At 44.8% G+C, this 16546-nt stretch overlaps 1 protein-coding gene across 1 annotated transcript; it reads left to right on the top strand.

Moving 5' to 3' along the window:
• Window positions 1-10369: 10369 nt before the first annotated feature.
• On the top strand, window positions 10370-15182 carry LOC141124022 (uncharacterized). Its single transcript, XM_073612093.1, has 8 exons — window positions 10370-10452; window positions 12956-13084; window positions 13723-13857; window positions 13944-14067; window positions 14184-14281; window positions 14371-14592; window positions 14672-14857; window positions 14979-15182. Exons 2-8 carry the CDS (start codon window positions 12989-12991, stop codon window positions 15180-15182), a joined length of 1065 nt encoding a protein of 354 aa, XP_073468194.1. The 5' UTR covers window positions 10370-10452; window positions 12956-12988.
• Window positions 15183-16546: the final 1364 nt, after the last annotated feature.

Below are 16546 nucleotides of genomic sequence, written 5' to 3'. Positions count from 1 at the left end.
GGAAGTGGCTGAAATACCTAGAATTACATGCTTACAAGAATCACGGCCGGTGGGTTCTGAGGTAGCACCAACAGAAAAAAATCGTAATAAAGAGTGGGGTTTTACTTCCCAATTTCATACTCAATACAAGGAAGTGGAGGAGATCTTCAGAAGACACTGGCATATACTCCGGTTAGATAAGAAACTCACCTCAGTATTACCTTCTGAGCCCCAGTTCATTTATAGAAAAACCATGAGTTTTGGAGACAGAGTGGTGAAGAAAGTGATTGACCCTCCTAAACGTCCTCTGACATTTTGGGATCGCAACGGCTTTTTTGCGTGCAGGAGATGCAAAGCCTGCAGGGAGGTCTCCAGACCTCTTATGCCGCGTACACACGGTCGGACTTTCTATCCTACTTGGTCCGGCACACTTTCCGACGGACTTTGTCCGCCAGGTGCGCCGGACTTTAAAACGGACGGACTTGCCCACACACACCCGGACTTTCCGGCGGGCTAAGTCCGCCCGTCTTTCCGACGGACTTTCAGAATGAACGGACTTGCCCACACACGGACAAGTCCGTTCATTTTGAACGTGACTCAGGTGCGACGGGACTAGAAAAGGATGTCAATCTTGCCGCTTTTATCGGCGAGATTGACACCTTGCGAGCCCCGTCGCGGGGCATACCAGGCCCTTAGGTCTGGTATGGATTATAAAGGGAACCCCCTACGCCGAAAAAACGGCGTGGGGTCCCCCCTAAAATCCATACCAGACCCCGATCCGAGCACGCAGCCTGGCCGGTCAGGAAAGGGGGTGGGGACGAGCGAGCGCCCCCCCCCCTCCTGAACCGTACCAGGCCGCATGCCCTCAACATGGGGGTTGGGTGCTTTGGGGGAGGGGGGCGCCCTGCGGGGCCCCCCACCCCAAAGCACCTTGTCCCCATGTTGATGAGGACAAGGGCCTCTTCCCGACAACCCTGGCCGTTGGTTGTCGGGGTCTGCGGGCGGGGGCTTATCGGAATCTGGGAGCCCCCTTTAATAAGGGGGCCCCCAGATCCCGGCCCCCCACCCTATGTGAATGAGTATGGGGTACATGGTACCCCTACCCATTCACCTAGGGAAAAAATGTAAGTAATAAAACACACTACACAGGTTTTTAAAATATTTTATTAAACAGCTCCGGGGGGGGGGATCTTCCTCCGGCTTCGGGGGTCTTCTTCCGGCTTCGGGGGTCCCTCCGCTTCATCTTCTCCCGGCGTCCGGTTGGTTCTTCTCCGCTCTCTTCTCCCGGTGTTCCTGTTCTTCGGCCGGCTCCTCTGCTGTCTTCAAGTAGCTCTCTTGCCAGCAGAGGTCCGGACTTCTGGGCTTCTGGGCTTCTGGGCTTCTCTTCCCCAGATGTTGACACGACGCTCTCTCCTGCTGGACTGCTCTCCGAGGGCTGCGTTGTGACTTATATAGGCGGAGACCCCGCCCCCTTTTGATGTCACAGTCCCTGGGCATGCTGGGACTGTGACGTTTTAGGGGGCGTGGTCACTGGGTGATGTTGACCACGCCCCCTAAAACGTCACAGTCCCAGCATGCCCAGGGACTGTGACATCAAAAGGGGGCGGGGTCTCCGCCTATATAAGTCACAACGCAGCCCTCGGAGAGCAGTCCAGCAGGAGAGAGCGTCGTGTCAACATCTGGGGAAGAGAAGCCCAGAAGCCCAGAAGCCCAGAAGTCCGGACCTCTGCTGGCAAGAGAGCTACTTGAAGACAGCAGAGGAGCCGGCCGAAGAACAGGAACACCGGGAGAAGAGAGCGGAGAAGAACCAACCGGACGCCGGGAGAAGATGAAGCGGAGGGACCCCCGAAGCCGGAAGAAGACCCCCGAAGCCGGAGGAAGATCCCCCCCCCCCCGGAGCTGTTTAATAAAATATTTTAAAAACCTGTGTAGTGTGTTTTATTACTTACACTTTTTCCCTAGGTGAATGGGTAGGGGTACCATGTACCCCATACTCATTCACATAGGGTGGGGGGCCGGGATCTGGGGGCCCCCTTATTAAAGGGGGCTCCCAGATTCCGATAAGCCCCCGCCCGCAGACCCCGACAACCAACGGCCAGGGTTGTCGGGAAGAGGCCCTTGTCCTCATCAACATGGGGACAAGGTGCTTTGGGGTGGGGGGGCCCCGCAGGGCGCCCCCCTCCCCCAAAGCACCCAACCCCCATGTTGAGGGCATGCGGCCTGGTACGGTTCAGGAGGGGGGGGGCGCTCGCTTGTCCCCACCCCCTTTCCTGACCGGCCAGGCTGCGTGCTCGGATCGGGGTCTGGTATGGATTTTAGGGGGGACCCCACGCCGTTTTTTCGGCGTAGGGGGTTCCCTTTATAATCCATACCAGACCTAAGGGCCTGGCATGCACCGCGCTCACCGCAATAGGAAAATTTGTTTTTCCTATTGCAGAGAGCGCGAGATGCAATACCCTGCCCTCGCGTCGTATCTGGTCCGTCGGACCAGCCTACACACGAGCGGGCTTTCCGTCGGACCAGCACACACACGAGCGGACTTTCCGCCCGAAACTGAGTCCTACGGAAAGATTTAAAACTTGTTTCAAATCTAGGTCCGGCGGGCTTTTGGGAAGAAGTCCGCCGGAAAAGTCCGCCGCCGCCCACACACGGGCGGATTGTCCGGCACACTCTGGTCCGCCGGACCAAGTATGCCGGAAAGTCCGACCGTGTGTACGCGGCATTAGAGGAATTGATAGTTTGCTTTCCCAGATTAATAATCGCAGTTTCAGGATTAAACAATTCATTACATGCAACAGCACCTTTGTGGTGTATGCACTGAAATGTCCTTGCGGTTTAATCTATATAGGTCGTACAAAAAAGCTATTACGGGTGAGAATAGCTGAACAGAAAAACAACATAAAAATAGGCTATAAGGATTATAACGTCTCACTGCATTTTAAATTAAAACATAATAGTGACCCGACGGGATTGGAATTTTGGGGGGTTGAACATCTCCAGTCCCATTGGAGGGGCATAAATCGCATCCGAGAGTTATCCAAACGTGAAACCCATTGGATCTATTCTGTGGATGTGATTGCCCCCAAGGGTCTTAACATAGACCTTGACATAAATTGTTTCATCAGTGACACATAGACATACCCTGGGGTATGGTTCCAGTTTCTTTTACAGTGTAATGTTTATTATAATGAAATTTTGACTCCAATATGATCATTTTTATATATAGATGTTTTATGTACATATGTTTACATGTGGATTGTCATATGTTCATATATATACATATATACATTTTAGATATACAATTTTAATACATATTTATTTTAATATTCCAACATATGTTTATCAGGTGCAATTCAGCGTATGCGATTATCCAATACGTGCTAGGAAATCGCTATGCAGTTTTTATCTTTATTTATAGGATAAGCAATGTATGATGTAAAATTGCTAGACAATACATTTATTTTTCCAACATATGTTTATCAGGTGCAATTCAGCGTATGCGATTATTCAATACGTGCTAGGAAATCGCTATGCAGTTTTTATCTTTATTTATAGGATAAGAAATGTATGATGTAAAATTGCTAGACAATTCTTGTTTACTGAAAACTTTTATATTTTGAGAGTGAATATTTTAATCAGTTTTAATGAATACCGAAAGTGTGCTTGCTCAGTGATAGCGCTGCGGATCAATGTCCGTGCCGCATACACTGAATGATTGCAAGTACTCAAGTTACTTGTTTTTTATGCATTAGGTCATCTTCCACTAGAACCGGTATTATCATGCTTAATATGACCTGTGGGAGCAGAATGTCCGGATGATGTTATTTCACGCATTGCTGACAGTATTTAGCATTAGGGGCGGGGATGTGTGAGTCATCTGGGCGTTTGCTTCTGCTGATTGGTTGTTCCGCCTGCCACTTATATAAAATCCGGCCTCCTTTCTGGTGTGTCACGCCCTCAGAAGAAGTCCAGGAAGTGACGAAACGTTAGGGACGTGTCACACAGGAAGTGACGCATGCGCTCCACCAACCGAGGAACCAGGAAGCGTGTGACTGTGGCTACACACAGGGAGCGCTCCTGACAGGTTTTCATGACTGGAGGACGCAATCAGGCACAGTGCACTTTCTTATCTTTGCTCAATGTTTATTAAATTTTGGTACGCATGGTTTTAAGGGGATGTTTGGATGGTTCAAATAAAGATGTTTAGCAGTATCACGCTATGTGAGCATTTTTGTTTCTTCTACATATCCTATTGGAACTACTGGGAATAATACTGACATCTGGTGGTCGCTTTGGATATTGATGCAGATTTACTACTATTAATCAAGGCTTTTATTGATCTGATTTCTGGTGAGTAGGGATGAGCTTCGAGTTCGAGTCGAACTCATGTTCTACTCGAACATTGGCTGTTCGCAAGTTCGCCGAACAGCGAACAATTTGGGGTGTTCGCGGCAAATTCGAATGCCGCGGAACACCCTTTAAAAGTCTATGGGAGAAATCAAAAGTGCTAATTTTAAAGGCTTATATGCAAGTTATTGTCATAAAAAGTGTTTGGGGACCTGGGTCCTGCCCCAGGGGACATGGATCAATGCAAAAAAAAGTTTTAAAAACGGACGTTTTTTCAGGAGCAGTGATTTTATTAATGCTTAAAGTCAAACAATAAAAGTGTAATATCCCTTTAAATTTCGTACCTGGGGGGTGTCTATAGTATGCCTGTAAAGGGGCGCATGTTTCCCGTGTTTAGAACAGTCTGACAGCAAAATGACATTTTGAAGGAAAAAACTCATTTAAAACTACCGCGGCTATTGCATTGCCGACAATACACATAGAAGTTCATTGATAAAAACGGCATGGGAATTCCCCACAGGGCAACCCCGAACCAAAATTAAAAAAAAAAAATGATGTGGGGGTCCCCCTAAATTCCATACAAGGCCCTTCGGGTCTGGTATGGATATTAAGGGGAACCCCAGCCAAAATTTAAAAAAAAAATTGACGTGGGGTTCCCCCTAAATTCCATACCAGACCCTTCAGGTCTGGTATGGATTTTAAGGGGAACCCCGCGCCAAAAAAAAAAAAAAAAAAACGGCGTGGGGTCCCCCTAAAAATCCATACCAGACCCTTATCCGAGCACGCAACCTGGCAGGCCGCAGGAAAAGAGGGGGGGACGAGAGTGCGGCCCCCCCCCCTCCTGAACCGTACCAGGCCACATGCCCTCAACATTGGGAGGGTGCTTTGGGGTAGCCCCCCAAAGCACCTTGTCCCCATGTTGATGAAGACAAGGGCCTCATCCCCACAACCGTGGCCGGTGGTTGTGGGGGTCTGCGGGCGGGGGGCTTATCGGAATCTGGAAGCCCCCTTTACCAAGGGGACCCCCAGATCCCGGCCCCCCCCCTGTGTGAAATGGTAAGGGGTTACTTACCCCTACCATTTCACTAAAAAACTGTCAAAAATGTTAAAAATGACAAGAGACAGTTTTTGACAATTCCTTTATTTAAATGCTTCTTCTTTCTTCCTTCATCTTCTTCTTCTTCTGGTTCTTCTGGCTCTTCTGGTTCTTCCTCCGGCGTTCTCGTCCAGCATCTCCTCCGCGGCGTCTTCTATCTTCTTCTCCTCGGGCCGCTCCGCACCCATGGCATGAGGGGGGAGGCTCCCGCTCTTCTCTTCATCTTCTTCTTCATCTTCATCTTCTTCTTCTTCTTCTTCTTCTCTTCTTCATCTCTTCTTCCTTCTTCATTTCTTCTGCGGGCCGCTCCGCATCCATGCATGGAGGGAGGCTCCCGCTGTGTGACGGCGTCTCTTCGTCTGACGGTTCTTAAATAACGGGGGGCGGGGCCATCCGGTGACCCCGCCCCCCTCTGACGCACGGTGAATTGACGGGACTTCCCTGTGACGTCACGGGGAATGCCACAGGGAAGTCCCGTCATGTCCCGTGCGTCAGAGGGGGGCGGGGTCACCGGGTGGCCCCGCCCCCCGTTATTTAAGAACCGTCAGACGAAGAGACGCCGTCACACAGCGGGAGCCTCCCTCCATGCATGGATGCGGAGCGGCCCGCAGAAGAAATGAAGAAGGAAGAAGAGATGAAGAAGAGAAGAAGAAGAAGAAGAAGAAGATGAAGAAGAAGATGAAGATGAAGAAGAAGATGAAGAGAAGAGCGGGAGCCTCCCCCCTCATGCCATGGGTGCGGAGCGGCCCGAGGAGAAGAAGATAGAAGACGCCGCGGAGGAGATGCTGGACGAGAACGCCGGAGGAAGAACCAGAAGAGCCAGAAGAACCAGAAGAAGAAGAAGATGAAGGAAGAAAGAAGAAGCATTTAAATAAAGGAATTGTCAAAAACTGTCTCTTGTCATTTTTAACATTTTTGACAGTTTTTTAGTGAAATGGTAGGGGTAAGTAACCCCTTACCATTTCACACAGGGGGGGGGCCGGGATCTGGGGGTCCCCTTGGTAAAGGGGGCTTCCAGATTCCGATAAGCCCCCCGCCCGCAGACCCCCACAACCACCGGCCACGGTTGTGAGGATGAGGCCCTTGTCTTCATCAACATGGGGACAAGGTGCTTTGGGGGGCTACCCCAAAGCACCCTCCCAATGTTGAGGGCATGTGGCCTGGTACGGTTCAGGAGGGGGGGGGGGCCGCACTCTCGTCCCCCCCTCTTTTCCTGCGGCCTGCCAGGTTGCGTGCTCGGATAAGGGTCTGGTATGGATTTTTAGGGGGACCCCACGCCGTTTTTTTTTTTTTTTTTTGGCGCGGGGTTCCCCTTAAAATCCATACCAGACCTGAAGGGTCTGGTATGGAATTTAGGGGGAACCCCACGTCAATTTTTTTTTTAAATTTTGGCTGGGGTTCCCCTTAATATCCATACCAGACCTGAAGGGCCTTGTATGGAATTTAGGGGGACCCCCACATCATTTTTTTTTTTTAATTTTGGTTCGGGGTTGCCCTGTGGGGAATTCCCATGCCGTTTTTATCAATGAACTTCTATGTGTATTGTCGGCAATGCAATAGCCGCGGTAGTTTTAAATGAGTTTTTTCCTTCAAAATGTCATTTTGCTGTCAGACTGTTCTAAACACGGGAAACATGCGCCCCTTTACAGGCATACTATAGACACCCCCCAGGTATGAAATTTAAAGGGATATTACACTTTTATTGTTTGACTTTAAGCATTTTTAAAATCACTGCTCCTGAAAAAACGGCCGTTTTTAAAACTTTTTTTTGCATTGATCCATGTCCCCTGGGGCAGGACCCAGGTCCCCAAACACTTTTATTGACAATAACTTGCATATTAGCCTTTAAAATTAGCACTTTTGATTATTCATGTTCGTGTCCCATAGACTTTAACGGTGTTCGCGTGTTCGAACGAATTTTTTTCCTGTTCGCATGTTCTGGTGCGAACCGAACAGGGGGGTGTTCGGCTCATCCCTACTGGTGAGTGAGTTTTCATTGGGGACCCCAGCACGTGGTGTATCGCTTGGTGAAAGGATTACTACCCCCACAGAATACATCTTGATTATTTATTGGTGGGACTCTGGCTATCAGATCCGTGTTTGAACTTTCTGAATTAGATTAAGAAAGAGACCCTGTTCAATTGGGGTGCACAGCGCTGCTGCAATACTGAAGAGACACTTTATATATTTATAATTGTGGATTTATATATTTATCTAATTTAATTGATTCAATATTGCCTATATACATGCTCTACTATTTAAGCAGCTGCTACTAGTCATATAATCATTTATGTGCTGCACATACACCGTTAGAATATTGTACTAAGCGCAGAGCATTGTTGTTTTTTTGGGACGGGCATATACAACATACACTCATTCATTGTATAAGATTTCCAGTTAGGGTTAAATACCATCTGTTAGTTATTTTTTGAGCATTGTCCCCGTGTTCTATACACGATGATGATTGGTTGATTATTTGTAATGATTTTTTCCACTGGTCCCATGAGAAGTGTTGACCTAAATCTCTTTCCCATTTTAACATGTGAGCATTTTTATTATCTGGATGGGAGGAGAGTATCCCATAGAAAAAGGAAATGCCTTTCTTTGTATGGTCCTCATGATAAGACAGATATTCCCATATTATCGATGGAAATTCTATCACATCATCAGGATTGAAATCTTTTAAACGTTTACACTTTCCAAGCTTCCTCCTAATAACTTCCATAAGGTTGAAGGGTAGATTTTTATATAATCTGATTCCCTGTTTGATCCATTCGTCTACTGAAAAGCGAATTCTGCAATAGTTAATCATTTCTGTAGGGAGGCATATTTTAGATTTTTTTAGATTTTTTTTTAATGTCTAGTTTTAGAAAGTATGTGTTTCCAAGTAAATAATGTAGTTTTAATAGTCAGTAGATTTGGAGTGATTACTTTAGGGAGAATGGCTGTGGCTATTACTAGTGCATATAAGTCAGAATTTTTAGTAGATTCTTGTTCTATGTTTAGCCATAACTTATCTTTTATAGGGTAGAACCAATATTTCATCTGGTCTAAAATGGATGCATAGTAATAGTTCTTGACATCTGGTAGATTAATTCCTCCATCAACTTTAGTGGTGGTGAGGATTGAGAATGCAACTCTTTTTTTTTTATTCCATATAAATTGTTTAAGTTTGGTATTCAATTGCGTGAAAAATTTGGCGGGTATAGGGATAGGGAGACATCTGAAATAGTATAGAATTTTTGGTAAGGTTTGCATCTTGAACGCAGCTATTTTGCCAACCCAGGATAGATGTGTTTTTTGTATATTCATTAGGTCTCGATTCATTTGTTCTAAAAGGGTAGGGAAGTTTACATCATATATTTTAGTTGGAGGTGAGGTGAGTTGTATTCCTAGATATGTTATCGAGGTATTGTCCCAATTAAAACCATGTTTTGTACTTAAGTCTATAATTGTTGTGGCAGGTATATTCATAGGTAGGATGTGACATTTACTTTGATTGATGTTGTAGTATGGCACCTCTTTGAATTTATCTAGTGCTGTAATTACTGATGGTAAAGAAATTTCAGGCTTGGTTAGTGTCAGTATTATGTCATCGGCAAATAAGCCTAATTTGTGTACATCTTGGCCAATGGTAATACCTTTGATTTCTGGGGAAGAGCGTATATATTCCGCTAAAGGTTTTATCGCTAGGGAAAATATAAGTGGGATTAAGAAGCAACCCTGTCTAGTCCGTTGTTTAAAGAGAAATTTCTAGATAGCATACCTGTTAAGAAAATGTTTGCAGTGGGATGGGTGTATAATGCCATAATGGCAGAGTGTATGAATCCTTGGAAGCCAAATTTGGTTAGAGTTTGTGAAATATATTCCCAATGCATTCTATTAAATGCTTTTTCAGCATCTAATGCTAGTAGTAGAGAGGGTGTTTTGTCATTGTGTATTAGGTTGATAATATTTAACATCCTTCTTGTGCTGTCGGGTGTTTGCCTACCTTTGACAAAGCCTACTTGGTCGGGTTTAATTAATAAGGGGGTTATGTTGACTATTCTATTGGCCAGTATTTTGGCGTATATTTTAAGATCAGAATTTAATAAAGGTATGGGTCTATAATTTAAGGGGGACGTGGGGTCTTTTCCTGATTTTGGTAATGTTATTATTATGGCTTCTAGAAGCTCTTTTGAAAAGGTGTTTGAATTTGCTGCTTGGTTAAACAATTTGGCTAGGTATGGGATTAAGGTGTCTTTAAAGGCTGAGTAATATTCTCCTGATAGGCCTTCACTCCTGGTGCTTTATTTTTTGGTAGTTGGTTTATGATTTTTGAGATTTCTTCATTGGAAATTGGTTTATTAAGCTGATCTAGAGATATAGGGTCAATGGAGGGGAGATTAACGTTTTCTAAAAATGCTTTAATTTTGTTGGTGTCAGGTTGAGGGGTATTTTTGCCATGTTTTAAGTTATATAACGCTTCATAGTATTGTGCAAATGTGTCTACAATTTCTTGTGGGTTGATTATTACTTTGTTTGAGTTGTGGTGGATTAGTTTAGGAATTTTATTTTTTTGTTGACGTTGGCGCAGTTGAGAAGCTAGTAGTTTACTCGCTTTGTTTCCTTGAGAGTAATATTTAAAATTTAATTTTTTTAAATATTTATCGTGATCAGCAATTAGAGCAAATCTGAGTTCAGCTCTTAGATTACTAGGTTGACGTTCTAAATTTATGTCTTGGGGCTTTTTTTTTATGTAGTTCTTCCAAATTGGATATCCCTTTTAGAATAGTATTTATTTTATTGTTCCTACTTTTTTTGGGAGTTATGTTTTTAACTTTGCCCTGTTATACAGGAAAGGTTATTATGAGACGTTTCGTGGGGCTGCAGTTCCTCTGAACTCCACAAGGTGGTGATCTCACTCTACCCAGACAGGAAGTCTCTATGGAATACAGGAAGTGACGTCAGGTACACACAGGAAGTTCCGGGTGAGAGGTGAGTCGGGAGGAAGTAGAGAGAAGACATTGCTGGAAGTGGCAGTAGAGGAGGTAATAAGATCTTATTTTCTATTTACACCCAGTAACCCCCCGTCATGTCCGTCCTCTTCCTCCATAGTCACTGTGATGTCTTTTATCTCCAGCAGATGATGATACACACATATATAGTGTGGAAACCTAGATTAACCCCTTCAGGGGCAGAACATTTCCCCACTTATGGGGCTGGAACATTCTCTTCATTTTGGAGATAAATTCTAGTAATATGTTCCTCTAAACAAACATCACTGACAATAAATAGACAAGACAATGACCATCCTGACCATACATGGCCTACAAAGGACAATTATTACACTACACAGGCTGTTGGTCTCTGATGGTCCTCTCACCCCACCTGCACATACTTTTCTCACCTCCTTAACCACCTTCCATCCGCTGTGGCCAAATGACGGCCACAGCGCGGACCTGAATTCCCGGGAGGCCGTCATATGACGGTCCCCTGTGCATGCGCTCTGCGCACGCACTGCAGGCCGAGCGCGCTGTGATCACCGAGTCACTGAGACTCGGCTGATTACCGATCCAAGTAAGGGGCCGGCCAATGACAGCTGATCACATGATGTAAACAAAAGATCGGTAATAGTTTTTTTTTTTCTACTCACGCTGATCACCGGCTCAGATGATTGTGACAAAGGTCCCGAAGAGGAAGAGGCACATCTGCCTCATCTGTGCTTCTTAACAGTGCCACCTAACAGTGCCCACAAGTGCCACCGAACAGTGCCCACCAGTAGTGACAATCATTGCCACCTAGCAGTGCTGCCTATCAGTGTAACAGATCAGTGCCCATTATTGCCACCCATCAGTGCCCATCAGTGCTGCCTCATCAGCGTACATCAATGAAGGAGAAAAATTACCTGTTTTAATTTTTTTATAACAAAATATAAAAAAATATATATATATTTTTTTAAATTCAGTTTTTTTACATTTTTTTACAAAAAATAAAAACTGCAGAGGTGATCAAATACAACCAAAAGAAAGCTCTATTTGTGGGGAAAAAAATGATAAAAATTTCATTCGGGTACAGTGTTGTATGACCGCGCAATTGTCATTCAAAGTGTGTCAGTGCTGAAAGCTGAAAATTGGTCTGGATAGGAGGGGGGTTTAAGTGCCCTGTAAGCAAGTGGTTAAAGGAGAAGTCCAGCTTGAGATCGCTTGGCTGGGCTTCTCCTATGGGTTACAGGAGTACAATTCGTTTTGCACTCTTGTGACCTGTTTTCAGCAGAGAGCGGGATGAAGTCCTCTCTCTGGTGACATCACTGGAATCAGTCCAGGCACCGCATCATCACCACAATGAAGTCTGGATCTTCCAGGTGTCTGGACTGATGGCCATCTCAGCCTCTCAGCGAGCCACTGAGAGACTGAGACGGGCGCTCCCCTCCCTTCCACATCTCCAGTGAGTGCGGGGGGCAGAGCTGTGAGAACCGAGCCATCACAGATGTTAGATCGATCGGTTCTCAGTGAAGAGGTGCCGGGGGACCGATGCTGCATCCACCTAGGTAAGTATGAATCTGAAAGAAAAAAATCTTACTTCTCTTTTAAAGACCTTCTGCCAGCAAGCGAAGGAAGCCTTCACCTCACCATTTCACTGTTCTAGAAATATGTTACAGGATACAAAATAGACCAAGAGAACAAACCCCTCCCCCCTGCTGTCCTCCTACCAGCACTGAAATAAAACACACACCAGTAATGTGCACTACAAGGTCCAGCCCAACAGACAGCAGTCTATGGTAACAGCATGATGAGGACAAATGTTCATTCCAACATACAAGGGTCCTGCAGCTTGTCAGATAAAGATCCAGGAAGATCCCAGGAGGTCAAACAACAAAGAAATGACAGCGCGAGATCCTCATTAGAACGATGAAGTCATTTATTCCATAAAAACAAATAGTACACTTACATGTTATAATCTTCATAATCAGCATAGATGGCAGATGGGTTGCTATTGGAGAGAACAAAACTGACTCCTCCCCCACAGTTCTGTACTCCACCAGCAGCATCCTCCTGCTATCCAATCCGATCCCTTCTCATACTGCAGAGAGTGACAGTGACATCACTCCGATCAGTCAGCAGGCTGCCGGAGATTGGAGCCTTGCAGCCGGAGTTCTGGTAATTATCCTGATTAGCCGACAACTCCGACCAAAAGTCAGCAAGTTCCCCTTCCTGGACATCATGATGACCCGACATTGTCCTCACATCACTGCCTCAGAGCAAACAAGTCAAAGGAAGGATCATATTTATCATTCCTTGTCTGCAGACCTAAAACCCATTGAATCCAGTTCAGAAACTAAACAAACCCAACATAGAAAGGGGAATATCTGATCCAGCAGCCAAGAGGGTCCCACACCTCAAAAATGTAGAAAACAGTCCAAACTAAATGTGTTCCCATGGGGGTGAGTAGTTCTTATATGTATAGAAACCCTCCTATTACCCCCCTCACATCCACATCCTATTATTGTGTGACCAACACCATCCAAATAATTCTTACTTTCATTTCCCAAAGTTATCCGTCTACAAGGAGACCTGTATAGATCAAATGACGGCACCAATGAGGATGGAGGAGGACCGGAGTCACATGACTAAGAAGATACTAAACCTCACCCTGGAGATCATCTACCTGCTGACCGGAGAGGTGAGGAGGATTCTGGGAGGTCACATGACATCATTCTTATCTCTATTAATAAAACACAGACCTGACCAGAGAGGTGAGGAGGATTCTGGAAGGTCACATGACATCGCTCTTATCTCTATTAATAAAACACAGACCTGACCGGAGAGGTGAGGAGGATTCTGGGAGGTCACATGACATCACTCTTATCTCTATTAATAAAACACAGACCTGACCAGAGAGGTGAGGAGGATTCTGGGAGGTCACATGACATCATTCTTATCTCTAATAATAAAACACAGACCTGACCGGAGAGGTGAGGAGGATTCTGGGAGGTCACATGACATCACTCTTATCTCTATTAATAAAACACAGACCTGACCGGAGAGGTGAGGAGGATTCTGGGAGGTCACATGACATCACTCTTATCTCTATTAATAAAACACACACCTGACCGGAGAGGTGAGGAGGATTCTGGGAGGTCACATGACATCATTCTTATCTCTATTAATAAAACACAGACCTGACCGGAGAGGTGAGGAGGATTCAGGGAGGTCACATGACATCACTCTTATCTCTATTAATAAAACACAGACCTGACCGGAGAGGTGAGGAGGATTCTGGGAGTCTAACATGATATTCCTATTGGTTTTCCAATACAGAGATTTCCTCTTGTGAAGTCAGGTGATCATATGACCATCACAGTGCCTCCATGTGACTCCCTAAAACCTGAGAGACACAACATGCAGAAGATTCTAGAAGTCACCAAGAAGATGATGGAACTGCTAACAGGAGAGGTGAGCGGTGCTGGGAATTCTGGGAAATTGTCCAGTAACAGACAAGGGATGTGTCTGTATGGTGACTGTATCATTGTGTGTGTCAGGTTCCTATAAGGTGTCAGGATGTCACTGTCTATTTCTCCATGGAGGAGTGGGAGTATTTAGAAGGACACAAGTATCTCTACAAGGACGTCATGATGGACAATCAGCCGCCCCTCACATCACCGGGTAAGAGGAGACTTTATTGTAAAGGAGAGAGCAGTACGGAGGCTCCACCTAGATCCCCCATCATCTGATAAACACATAGAAACAATGTATTCAGTCAGTGTGTGTATTTCCTACAGATGGATCCAGTAATGGGAACCCACCAGAGAGATGTCCCCATCCTCTGTATTCCCGGGATTCCACACAGGAAGATCACACCATCCCTCAACATCATCAGGTAGATGAGGAACAATCACTGATAGTATCATTAGGATCTGTACATTATCTGCATTTTTACCTTTCATGTGATTTTTATTCTATATTCAGAGTGGAAACCTGAGAGAGTCTAAAATTGATGTAAAAGAAGAGATAAAAGAGGAGGATGATGAGGATGGGGTGATGGAGGAGTTTCTAAAAGAACACAAAGATCTGTACCAGGACACCATGGTGGAGTCATCCAGCTACAGAAACCCACCAGAGAGATGTCCCCGTCCTCTGTATTCCCGGGATTCCACACAGGAAGGTCTCACCATCCCTCACCATCATCAGGTAGATGATTGACAATTATTGGTAGTTCTGATTTATACACAACATGATTGTTACAATGAATGTTTTATAATATATTCAGGGTGGAAACCTCGGGAATTATAATATTGATGTTAAAGAAGAGCATATAGAGGAGGATGAGGAGTATGGAGTGAAGGAGGAGTTTTCAGAAGGACACAAGAATATAATGAACACACCAGAGACACACCATCCTCTGTATTCCCGGGATTCCACACAGGAAGATCACACCATCCCTCACTGTTACAAGGTTGGTGGGACGGAGCTTATAAAACACATTTATAGAGACAATGTGTGGATTTTATATGTGATATCACAATAATAAATCTTATATCTTACAGATGATATTCTCTCTCATTTTCTTGATTTAGAGTGGAGATCCAATCGATATAGAATTTGAGGTTAAAGCAGAAGAAGAAGAGAGGTATGTGAGGGATGATCAGCAGTCTATGGAGGAGGATGGAATAACGGGGACATTTATAGAGGAGGACACTCCTACAGAGATCAGCACAGGTGGGTCATTAATACTAAATACATTCCTCCACCCATACTGCTCACTGATTGGTCCAGAGTAGGGCGGGGACTGGGTGATAACAACCTGTAATCCCCTGGTCACTTTCCTGAGCTGTGTTCCCCGTCCTGTATTCCTGTATTTCTCTCGGATAATCTTCCTTCTCTGTGCTGCAGACACAATTTATGTATCTAGACTGGATTTATGGAGATTCTGGGGTTCAGCTGGCAGAAAAATGTTCATTTTCACCATAGACATTACTAGATCTAGGCACCTGGGGTATGTGTTTTGGGTCTTCTGCCCCATACCCGGGTATGGCAAGATGTCTGACAGAACAATTCTCCCAGGGTATCTTGCTCTGTTCTCTGCTGGCTGTGCCGGGTGGAGGGATATGTCTGTATAGTCTCAGACCCAAGTCACTGAGTGCAGTCTCAGGAGATGGGAGGCAGCGGTGTGGGACCTCTGCAACTTGTCTCATGTAAACATTTAATCTTTCACTGATTACTGAATACCAATATTATGAGTCCTGACCCTTACTCTGTATAATTTATATTATACATTATATCCTCCTGACCCCTGCACTATATACTCTATGTTGTACATTACATTCTCCTGATCCCTGCACTATATACTCTATGTTGTACATTACATTCTCCTGATCCTTACATCAGAGCTCAAAATTTCAAGTCCTGAGCTACTAGTCAGGCCTTCTGATACTATAAAATCCTAGCTGTTGTATCCTATATAATAAGTTGTACATTACATAGTTCTGACTTCTTTTACACCCATTTCCTACCAGCTGGACATTTTATATCTGATGATTTGATTGGAGCACAGACTTTTACATGTTGATAATAATATGATAACATCCTAAAACTTTGGAATCTTAAACAGAAAGTGATAATGAGGGAGGAGTCAATAACCCAATGATGGTTGTCTTAAGGATCAGTCCAGTCTTCATCTTGATTGTTCTCCCCATCCTCACTCTCTGACCTCTGGTGGGACTCATTATTCATGACTAAATCATGGACTAAATAAGGAAGTAATACAGCAAGTAAATGGCGCAAAAGAGACAAACAAATCCTGATATAAAATGATGCGCATAAACAATAAGGAAAAGGAATTCCATAACAATTAAATTAAACATGAAAATTATAAGTCCATGTAATGACACTGCAGATGAAGGAAGCAGGAATAGGGTGTAAAATCCACATTCAGGGCAGCCTTCTAGTGGGAGTGAAAGCCATGTCCCAGTAGCACTATAAAACAAGGAGAAAGAGGCGCCTCTGGGTGCAGACGTTTAAAACAATTTATTAAAAAGATATAGCAACAGCTGGTGATGCACTCACATTTAGTAGAAAAAAGTAGGCAAAGGACTGTCCCAAAACAATCAAGGGGATCCGTGGGGTCATCTAATCCTGGCTGATG

This window comes from Aquarana catesbeiana, unplaced genomic scaffold (assembly GCF_042186555.1).
Source record: "Aquarana catesbeiana isolate 2022-GZ unplaced genomic scaffold, ASM4218655v1 unanchor90, whole genome shotgun sequence".
Taxonomy (NCBI): Eukaryota; Metazoa; Chordata; class Amphibia; order Anura; family Ranidae; genus Aquarana; species Aquarana catesbeiana.
The sequence above is the reverse complement of the archived record's forward strand: the minus strand, read 5'-3'. Positions and strand labels throughout refer to the sequence as shown.